The sequence below is a fragment of the Cimex lectularius genome, unplaced genomic scaffold (assembly GCF_000648675.2).
Source record: "Cimex lectularius strain Harlan isolate CLEC.00 unplaced genomic scaffold, Clec_2.1 scaffold19, whole genome shotgun sequence".
NCBI classification, from domain to species: Eukaryota; Metazoa; Arthropoda; class Insecta; order Hemiptera; family Cimicidae; genus Cimex; species Cimex lectularius.
In genome coordinates this window covers 648,612-659,232 of record NW_019392664.1, presented here as the reverse complement: position 1 = coordinate 659,232, position 10,621 = coordinate 648,612, and the positions used below count along the sequence as shown (strand labels likewise).

General features: G+C 29.9%; 2 protein-coding genes and 1 long non-coding RNA gene across 5 annotated transcripts in view; 2 read left to right on the top strand and 1 right to left on the bottom strand.

The window, feature by feature from the left end:
- Positions 1-10,621, top strand: part of LOC112126256 (homogentisate 1,2-dioxygenase-like) — a 28,253-nt gene that overhangs the window by 4,553 nt on the left and 13,079 nt on the right. The window lies entirely within an intron of this gene.
- Positions 115-1,220, top strand: LOC106662116. Its single transcript, XR_001339832.2, has 3 exons — positions 115-595; positions 665-842; positions 993-1,220. It is a non-coding gene; the product is annotated as an uncharacterized LOC106662116 (long non-coding RNA).
- LOC106662340 lies at positions 1,936-9,977 on the bottom strand. 3 transcript variants are annotated; one of them, XM_014386373.1, is made up of 17 exons: positions 9,629-9,977; positions 9,287-9,514; positions 9,072-9,233; positions 8,787-9,014; positions 8,531-8,731; positions 8,193-8,474; positions 7,488-7,646; positions 5,535-5,779; positions 5,145-5,482; positions 4,926-5,085; positions 4,788-4,856; positions 4,515-4,565; positions 2,957-3,043; positions 2,819-2,890; positions 2,605-2,761; positions 2,375-2,540; positions 1,936-2,214 (listed from the first exon to the last, which is right to left on the bottom strand). In XM_014386373.1, exons 1-17 carry the CDS (start codon positions 9,884-9,886, stop codon positions 2,036-2,038), a joined length of 3,042 nt encoding a protein of 1,013 aa, XP_014241859.1. In that variant the 5' UTR covers positions 9,887-9,977; the 3' UTR covers positions 1,936-2,035. The 3 variants fall into 3 exon arrangements, with proteins under 3 accessions (XP_014241859.1, XP_014241857.1, XP_014241858.1); XM_014386371.1 differs by having other exon boundaries at positions 8,787-9,233; XM_014386372.1 differs by having other exon boundaries at positions 2,819-2,884; positions 8,787-9,233.

The window sequence follows — 10,621 nt, the reverse complement described above, 5'->3', positions numbered from 1 at the left end:
TTGGCCAAATTATTACAATAGCGTCATTTTTCAATATTTTATTTTAATATGGAACACAAGTCATCACGTTCATATTGCTACATATAATTTACACATAAACATTATAGTGTTTTTATAGGATTAGTCTTATCAGAGATTCTTGCCATCTTCAGTGTTGGGTTTGGTTTCTTAGTTCATCACTCTAACGACCCCATTGAGAAATCTCACAATATAATTAAATTATAAACGTTCTTCTATCTAAAATTAATAAATTTTATCGAATACAGAAGATTTGAATAGGTAAATGATTTTGTTAACTCGTTTTTTAATTTTTTTAATATTGGACATAAGCCACCACAATCAAATAAAGCATATGGTATTTTGTTAATTATTTTTAAGGTTTTTAGATTTTTAACATATTTTGTATTGTTTAAACATTTTTTTTTAATTTTGGAAAACAATACCATGAATTTTACACAAACAATTCATCCCAATAAGTTCGGTCTGCCTATCCTTGCAGGTTTGGTGTGTCAGAGACTTCTTGCCATCTTCAGTGATGGGCTTGGGGTCTTGGTTCATAACTTTAACCCATTGAGAAATCTCACAATATAATTAAGTATAAACGTTCTTCTAGCTTGGTTTTTGATGTATTTTGTTTTATTTAAACATTTTTTTTAAATTGTAGAAAACAATACCAAGAATTTTACATAAACAATTCCTTTATAATATCATTTTCCCCAATAAGTTCGGTCTGCATATTCTTGCAGGTTTGGTCTGTCAAAGACTTCTTGCCATCTTCATTATTGGGTTTGGAGTCATGGTTGATAAAGTTAACCCATTGAGAAATCTCACAATATAATTAAGTATAAACGTTCTTCTAGCCTGGTTTTTGATGTATTTTGTTTTATTTAAACTTTTTTTTTAATTGTAGAAAACAATACCATGAATTTTACATAAACAATTCCTTTATAATATCATTTTCCCCAATAAATTCGGTCTGCATATTCTTTCAGGTTTGATCTGTCAGAGACTTCTTGCCATCTTCAGTATTGGGTTTGGAGTCATGGTTCATAATTTTACTGACTTCATTGAGAAATCTCAAAATATAATTAAATTATAAACATTCTTCTAGCTAAAATTAATAAATTTTATTGAATACAGAAGCTTTGAATAGTTAAATGATTTTGTTACCTCCCATTTTTTAGTTTATAGATTTTTTAATATTGAACATAAGCCATCACAATCAAATGAAGCCTATGGTATGTTGTTGATTATCTATGTGTTTTTATTATATTTAAGCAAATTAATTTTTGAATACAATACCATGAATTATATATGAAAAATTATTTTATATATTATTTATATTGTTTTGCCAAGAATCTCATCTACCTATCCTCGCAGATTTGGTCTGTCCTAAAATCTCACAATATAATTTAAATAAAAATGTTCTTTGAGCTAAAAATAATATATTTTTATTGAATATGGAAGGTTTGAATAGTTAAATGATTTTATACCTCTATTTTTAAAAAAAATATTATTTAATATTAAGAAAAGTCGTTACAAACAAATTGAAGCATATGGTATTTTGTTAATTACTCATGGTTTTTAATGTATTTTGTTTTGTAAAATACCATGAATTATTTAATGATAGGTAGGAAATAAATTGTCTTTTCCACAATAGGTGGACCTATTAAGGATTTCCTCAAAATCCAGGTGAACACCATCAAAAATCATGAATTATACACCGAAAATTCTTTTATATAAAATTTATATTGTTTTCCCAATAAATTTGGTCTGCCTATCCTTGCAGGTTTGGTCAGTCAGATTTTTTCAGTTTCTTGCCGATTTTGAGTTTTTCATATTATAATACATATTATAATACATATTATAACTATATTAGCTATATTGTGTTTTATACCTTAATAAACAGTCTTAAATTTATTTAAAAAACACTTGTATATCAAGAGAAATTACTTTTAATCAATACAGGACAGAATCACTAATATGACACAGTTGTGATTATTGTATACTTATAAGCATCTATTTGCTTTAGCTTTTAAGTGGTCATCCAGTCTTCTCTGGTATACGTTTGAGGATTGCCAAGTGAGCCACAGTACAAGTTAGCCTCCTTGCTTCCTATGGCCATTAGGTTGCCAGGTCTCATCCATAAATCGATCACATGTGTAGGATACATCAAAGATTTAGGCATGTCAGCAATTCCTTTGCAATCTTCATCTGTAAACAAAATGTTTTCAAATATTTAGTTAAATCATCATCTGCCTCTAATAAGACCAGGATGATATATTAATTTTTGTTTAAAAATGAAAACGGTTTTAAGGCCTTAAGCAAGCATGGTAAAAAACATTAAAAAAATATAATTAATTAAACAGTTTACTGAGTTCCATGATGCAGAGTTCATTCCACCACTGGCCCTTGTTTCCACCCACCAATGTGCAAGGGACCTCTATTTTATCAGCTAGAACTTTAAAAAGTAGAGCCCTTTCTAATTTCATTCCGACCTTGAGCATGCCAAGTGGTATAACATTAGAATTCAGTTTATTCTGAAATATAAAACTTCAATAAATCATAATATACTTTCCTTTTGTTTAAATATGTATAAGCAACCTTTAGCTCTGCCAAGTACAAGTTGAAAGTGTGGTATGTGCATGGATCATTGTTTTCAGGGCCTGACATTTCATTAAAGACGATTTCAGCTATTATTTGAGCTCTTTTCATTGCCCAGCTTGCGCCGAATGGCTTAGGCAGTATCGGGGGTATTTTTCTATGATATATTACAAATGGATAATACCCTGTATAATTATATTGTTGCATTGCTTACATCTTTTCTTCCTCTGGCGGAGGTGTGAATGGTAGAGGAGGCTCGATAATCAGTTTAGTCCTCTTTCTATTGCTAAAAGTTATTTCTTTTACTACCTTTAGATTTTAAAATGTTTACGCATATATGAAAACAATGTACCCTTGACCCTCAGTTACTTTTACAGGCATTGTGGACAGTAGATCTAATCTTTTTGGTAGTTTTGCCATAGCACGAGCAAGTGCATTTCTGAAATTTAATAATAGAAAAATGTGAGCAGATAACATTTAAATAACTGAGGTTGAAATGTATGGTTAAACTCAAAAGTTCTATGCCATATATAAAATGGTGAAATTAGATGTTTGTTTTGTAGAGTGAGTTTTCATTATTTATTCAGAAATATTTTCAAAAGTATGAATTTTCTGTTGAATTCTTGTCGTATGAGTTGTGTATACAGGTTAGATGTAAGTAATTTGTCAATGTATAGCCCAAGATAGCAGACTACTATAGCTGGTGGGAGAGAGGTACTATTGTTGTAAAAAGCACGGACTTTTCTTTGAAGGGTGAAAAATACATGTTTACTTTTATTGTCATTTTCCACAGCTTGAATTACTGCTCAAGGGGTGTGACATGGATTTGTACTTTTCTGGTTGAAATGATGTGATATTTTTGATAGCAATGGATGGTGGTATCATTTGTATAGGTTATAAAGGATAATTTCAGAAATGAATGGAACATCTGCGTAGAGGATGTGTTCTAAGGTACTTTCTTGGGGTGCTCCTATATCTGTGTGATAGCCATCTGTTAGAGACGAGTCATTGATGACTTGAAATTTCGGTTAAGTAAGATTTTAGGATCAGGTAGTAGGTAAAGGTCTCTCCAGAGCAACCCCGTGTGCCATACTCGATTGAAGCCTTTATTCTGGAATATACTGGAGCAGCACTCACCAAGAGCAGTAACTATGACAATATGATGGCACTGCTGAATAATGGCATGATAATGTATGAACCCAAAAAGGTTTCGGCAATAAAAGATAGGGAGAATATAAATGAAATATAACTATAATTTGAAGATCATTTATCTTGTTGAAAACTGAACTGAAATTTTTTATTTGTAACAATTTATCATTTCATAGGCTAAACGCCAATAAAGCGTTTAGTTCCAGCTGTTTATAAGTTAATTTAGGAAAGCTTTGCAGTTACATTGTAAGCATCTTCAGCCCTTATACTAAATGCCTCCTCCTCTAATGAATTTAATAAAATAATTGCATTCAATGAAAAGAAAAGAAAATAAACCAGATAAAATGAGGATGTACTCTGTTTTTTGTTATTATATACAGGTTTCATCCTTCAGACACAGGAGGATGTCCATGAATGAACTTGAATAATTTTGATTAAACATCCACCTTTGTCTGAAGAATGAAATCTGTATATATTAACAAAAAACAGAGTACATCCTCATATTAACTGATTTATTTTATTTTCATTGAATGTAATTATTTCATTCAAACCATTAGATGTAAAGTTAAAGTTAGAGGTTAGTAAGATTAGGTTAAGGGCTGAAGATGCTTACAATGTAACTGAAAAGCTTTCCCGAATAAACTAATAAACAGTTGGAACTAAAGGCTTTATTGGCATTCAACCTATGATAATGGAGTTCCATCCCGCAAAAGTACTACAAACCTAGAAAAAATCATTAAATTATTGTTTAAAAACCTTACCTTACTGTAGAAAGTGTGTATCTTCTCATTGGTTCGCCTACTTTCAATGTTCTGGAACATAAAAATTTATTTCCACATTAAACTATATATTTAAATAACAATTCCATCACTGTTCCTGTTAAATCACATCTTAAGGTTTGATGGTCTTAAAATAGTTGTCTTTACTTTAGTATGGATATTTTTTATTCAAAATGGCCTAATTATTTGATTTGTAATTATTTAAATTCTATAGCTCATAAAGGTTTTGTTTCAGATTTTGTAAAGCAAACTTACGGAAATGGTTCTAATGTCTTCTGCAGCATTGACAAATTTGGTGCATTTAACACCTCCTTCAACTGTACTCTAAAAATTATAATAAAATATATTTAAATTATTACACAACGCTTTACAATTGCCTAGATATTTTCTCACAATTCTTTTTGATCAAGCTCATAAATTTTAGTGTTAAGGCAGGTAAGATAACTATTAAGATCTTCATCTCTTTCCCAGCAAATCGTCAACTCATTTGTCTTATTAATATAATTCTTGTCTTTCATTAGACTATAACCCAATGGGTGACAGCTGGATTTTTCTAGAGACAAATAACTTTATTTTAATCACATCTCATTTTAATTGTGTGACATTTATTACCTGGAAATTCTTTAAGAAGATTGATACATTCCTCATTTTGTATCTGTTTTTTTCTAATTTCCATTTCTTGTTCATAATGAATTTCTTGCAGTACTCGATTCTTTTCAAAGCCCACTATATACACGCTCAAGTCTTCGATATCTTCCATGGTGAAAGGAAGTGGCAAAGTGTTTGGAGGTCGGTTTTCTTTGAACACGTAGAATCCATCTTTGATTTTGTCTTCAAAACCCAGCCTTGAGGTGAAGGCAATTTTGGCTGGCAGGTAATACTTGTAAAATTCTTCGACTGTCGTTTTCATCGATGGCGACTCGTACCATATTGCCTTGTGTTTTACTAACCTGCAAAACGAACGTTTGAACTAAGGTGTTAAATTTAAAATGCGTTCTTTACCAGTTGAGATGGTCATTTTTCAAAAGTTGTAATTTCAAATATTCATCATGTGATATGGCTTCCATCATACAGTGGCACAATTTTTCCCTTAATGTTTGATTTTTTGTGGTCCACAAGACATGCTTCATGGTCTGCAATCCTTCATTGAGAAACAAATATTGACAAGCATTCGGTTCAGTTTTGATTAAGTACTCTAATGCTTCTCCAGCAACTATTGTAACATCGTACAAATTTTCATTTGGATCCTAAATATTTGAAGGATTAAACAAATAAGTACCTGTTGTAAAAGCAAGCATGTACATAATTTTTAAATTTATTTCTCATCTCATAATTCTTACAGTTATTTTTTTCCCTTTAGACAATTTTTTTAATCTTATTTGTTTCTACTTAGTACTTTTTGTGCAAAAATGTTTATTATTTTTATTATATTGTAAATATGCCCACTAATNATTATTTTTATTATGTTTATTATCTAGTTCTTGGCATATATGGTACATCCAAAGACCAACCATATGATGTAAATGAGAGGTCTGTCTACAATACTTTCTCAGAATATAATTTGTCTATCAAAAAACCTGGACCACTACTTCACAAATCAGAACTCTTTCCAGCAGGATATGGTAAATTCTTTTTAGCACTTTTATACACTCAAAGACAAAAAAAATTTAATTAAATTAAAAACGTATTATTTTAATTAAAACATACAAATTTTAATATAAACCAAATTAAATGAGAAAAAATTCATGAATTTTTTATTCATTTGATTTGGTTTATATTGTGTTATAAGTATGTTGTAATTAATATAATGATAAAAATACATATAGTTTGAAATAAACAATGAAATACAAGTGTCTGGTTGTTTGTCTTTGTGTATATTTTATTGTATAGGATGAAAAGCTATGTGAATTATTTTATATTGTAACGTAGGGTGTAAAGTTAATAGAAGAAAAGTGAATTTTGTAAAAAAAAGTACTGAAAATGTACCATGGGGATGGGATAATTCCCAGAAGTTTCAATTCTTAAACTCATCTGAACAACGTTGTGAGACAAATATCAAATTGCATGTATGCAGAAATTAACGTGCACTCATTTAAATTTAAGAAAGCTTTTTAGAAAAGAAAAAATAAACTTTGATTATGTAAGCATTCTGAAAATAAATTTTCCAATAATATACACAACCATGTATGGAAGCATAAATTGGTTCAGCTCTCATCTGAGAAAACATTATTTTCTGATTATTATAAATGTATATTAAATGGACTGTGGTCGCTGAGTGATTAAGGAATCTGACTGGTATTTGCCTTGTTAGCAGTTCTGGGACCAAAACCCGGCATAACTTTGGAATTTTGAGATTAATTTGGTAAAAGTATTTTAAATCTCCTCGTAATCATCCTCGAGTAGTTGATTGTTAAATCATCTTTTATGACAGATATTACTTCCTTTTTACTTTTTTTATTTGTAATTGTTGGACTTTGATCGATAATTGGATTGAAAGGTAAAATTTTACTTTAAACTGCTACCCAGTAATTCAATAAAATTAACGCTAAATGGGAGTTGGATGCTAAGCCCTTCTTTATTACATTTACTTTTTCATTTTTCCATCAGTGCATATTAATTTCCTATTAAAAATGGATGCAGCCAATTTTGAAACAGAAATGCTCTTCTATCTGATACTGGAATATTACTTTAAAAAAATTAAAAATTCTAAAATTGAAGGTATAAGAGATAACTTTACTTCTTTGTAAGACTTAGTAACATTATACTTAGTTGAATTCAATTAAAAATTAAGATCATTAGCATTAGATCAAAACCAGTATGTTTCATAACAAAAATATTTTTGTACCGGAGATGAATTTTAAGACATTTGAGGTTTGAATTGTAAGACAAATTGACCGATCAAAATTCAAATTTTAAGTTTTAAAATAATTTTATACCATATTATAGGGCAGTCACCTGTAATGCTTTACACAAGAAATCAATTAAAGCGAAATCAATAAAATGAGCTCTGACTACGTTGTTCTGCGCCAAAATACTAATAGTGTTTAATATAAGCCTCTTATTATCAGGCGACATTTTGTGATAATTCTCTTTCATCCATGAAACCAGATCATCCTAAAACATATTTATACATAGTAGAAATTATAAATAGTAATGTACTTTAAAGATCATAGACATTTCACCAAAATTCTGAATATAATTGTTAAAAATTAAACATTTTTAAAAGATAAACCTGTTGGTGATTGCAATAAAAAATAAAGAATTCAAATTAAAAATAAATTATTTTAATTGTGATAGTTTAAATGGAGGATTAAAATTAAATAATTGGTAATTTTTGGAGATGAGAGTGACATACATAGAAATTTATAATTTTTTTTTTTTAAAGATGTTTATTTTATTTATTGCTATCTGTACATAATATACATTGAGCAAACAGTTAGTTATAAACAAATCTGACAGACCAGGAGGCAGTAGGGAGAGAAACCAACTTTTATTTAATTGGGAGGGGGGAAGAAATTTATAATATGATTAAAGTTTGAATCAATCCGTTCTTATTCAACAAGTTTACTCATCACATGACATCAACACATATGTTTTTATAGATGAACATCTTAAAAATTCAAAATTTATTGGCAATGTAATAATATACAGTTAAATTACCTTTAAAGGGGACTTAGTACAATGCACCGCTATTTCAAATCTGCTGAATTTGATCAAGTTGTTAAACAAGGTATGGGCCATTAAAACCAGTTCATTCGGATTGCTCACATCTATGATCAAACCTGCCAAGGCAGGTATGTTGACGTGTTGTACAAGCTTACGAAGTTTCTCACGCTCGAGAGCAACTTCATTGATGAACTGGCATGCCACAAGTTTCATTGGAATTGTTCCATCCAACAAATAACTGCAACATTTTGGCAGCATTCCGAGTCTTAAAAGCATCTGAAAAGAGCAGTTTTGGAATAGTCGAGAGAACTAGTGAACGTAGTGTGTTTTACCCATTTCCCATAAATTCTTGCTGACCATTGGACAATAACATTCATCGCCTTGGCTACTAACTCATCATCCTCGATGAACTCAAGATAACCTACTAGTTTTTTAATCCCATCTTCTTTGAGTGATGCTACTCTTTCTTCATTATTGTACGAAGCCTGAAGAATGTCAATAACAAGTGGATGAATGTCCCTCCAAGCATATTTCTGAAATACTGATGATGTTAATTGAAGTTGGAAGATTTAATAAACCAGCGCATACGTTGAGAAGAATGTTGTAAATTTTATCTATCCCTCCTTCATCTATGAACAATTTTTTCAAATCTTCAGTTTCTGGTTGGTAAACCAACCAATGAACTAATTGCAATGAAAGTTTCTGGATTTCTATGTATTGAGATTCAAACAATGGAAAGAACTTATCAAACATAAACTCTGGACAATTTACAAACTTCTCTGCTAGTGATTTATCTCGGAAGAAATTTTTTACTAACTGAAAATAGATGCAAATTAGATAAGTATAGCAGTAAAAAATATATTGAAGACCTACGACTAAAGAGTTGTAAACAACATCAGGGTCCAGATGCTTAAGCATTTTTATTAACTGACTCATATCACAATACTCATCAACAAAAGTTCTGCAAAACTCAAGATCTTGTGTTATCTCAGTTAAAATCTTCGATGAAGCTTCTTTCCATTTTGCATCACCATTCTAAAAATGAAAGACATGAGTTTTGAACCTACAGGGACTTTAAAAATTTCAACCTCGCCATATGATTTAACAAGAAATCTTAAGAAAATATCATCAGTCTTTATATCTTCGTGACTGTCAGGATTTTGGGATAGTTCAGCGATTAACTTTAATGCCCTCAATGGTATGTACTGCAACTGTCCTTGGGCGTATACTTTTGATATTGCAATAGTGTTTTTGGACAACACGTAAGGAACAACTTCAGGAACTCTTTTTATGTAATCATAAATTGTGTCAATTGCCTATAATATTTTTTTCCAAAAATTAATATGAATTTAAATGCATTTGGATTATTATATTCATTATTATTTAGTAGATTAAGTTAAATTTATTTATTATTAATTTCATTGACTTACTCGGATAATCAATGGTGGTTCTTTGCATTTGAGTAATACAAAAAATGGTCCAAGTTCAGGAATAGTGAGATCTGCTTCTTCAAACTGATGAGGCAGTTTTTTTATTGATGTACTCCGCAACCCAGATTTCTTTGAGCCTCCACCCCCTTGTTTTGTAGAGGACCGCCTCGCCATTGATTGCCTTTTCCCACCAGTAGTGGATTTCCTTGCTACAGATTTCCTCGCTACAGATTTCCTTGTTACTGATTTCCTCGACATCTTGATAGAGTTTTATCTGATTTATTAACAATAAAATCAATGAATCACAAAAAGCAATAAGAAACAATAAAAAAATAACTATTTAAAAATAATAAAACTTTTCATATGATCTATTTGTTATTGAATTTAAATTTTGATTCACTTAGTAAAACGATTATATGTAATTGATACATTTCAATGTTTTAATATAATAAATAGTTTAAGATTTTATTCTTGAACCCTGCAGTTGTGTATATTTCGTTTGACTAGTTTATCTGGAAAATTGTAAATCCAGAGTAAAAATGGATTTGTAGAAACTTCTTCAGTGGTATTTCTTTTCTAGGTTGATGAATGAAAATGGTCATTCATCTATCATCCTGCTTGTCCTTGCTATTTTCGTCTATCCTATGAGTTCTGACATTCCACCATCTTTAGTGAAGGGTGGTATTGCATAACATATTTAATTTATTTAAAAGAATAAAACATTTATTTCAAACAATTTAAATTATGTTTTGAAAATCACATAGAAATATCAAACGTCATGAATTGAGCTCAGGACTGCTATTTAGAATAAAGACGAATCATTGGGTTAAAAAAAAAACATGTTTTGAAAAATTCTTCAGTGAGGATAATCTTTATGAAAAATTTTGCGATCATCCGGAATAATCTCATATGATTTTAAGGCTGACATTATTCCATCTTTTTATTATTGTATGCAAATAATAATTAAATATTGTTTCATACAACTACAGATAT

Bases quoted from the DNA above. Each gene is read 5' to 3' on its own strand.
- LOC106662340 (XM_014386371.1), bottom strand. From the start codon at position 9,886: ATGTCGAGGAAATCAGTAACAAGGAAATCTGTAGCGAGGAAATCTGTA. The intron at 9,234-9,286 runs GTTGAAATTTTT...TTTCATTTTTAG, and splicing joins TTGTTAAATCATATGGCGAG to AATGGTGATGCAAAATGGAA. The intron at 7,647-8,192 runs GTAATTTAACTG...AATATGTTTTAG, and splicing joins GTACTAAGTCCCCTTTAAAG to GATGATCTGGTTTCATGGAT.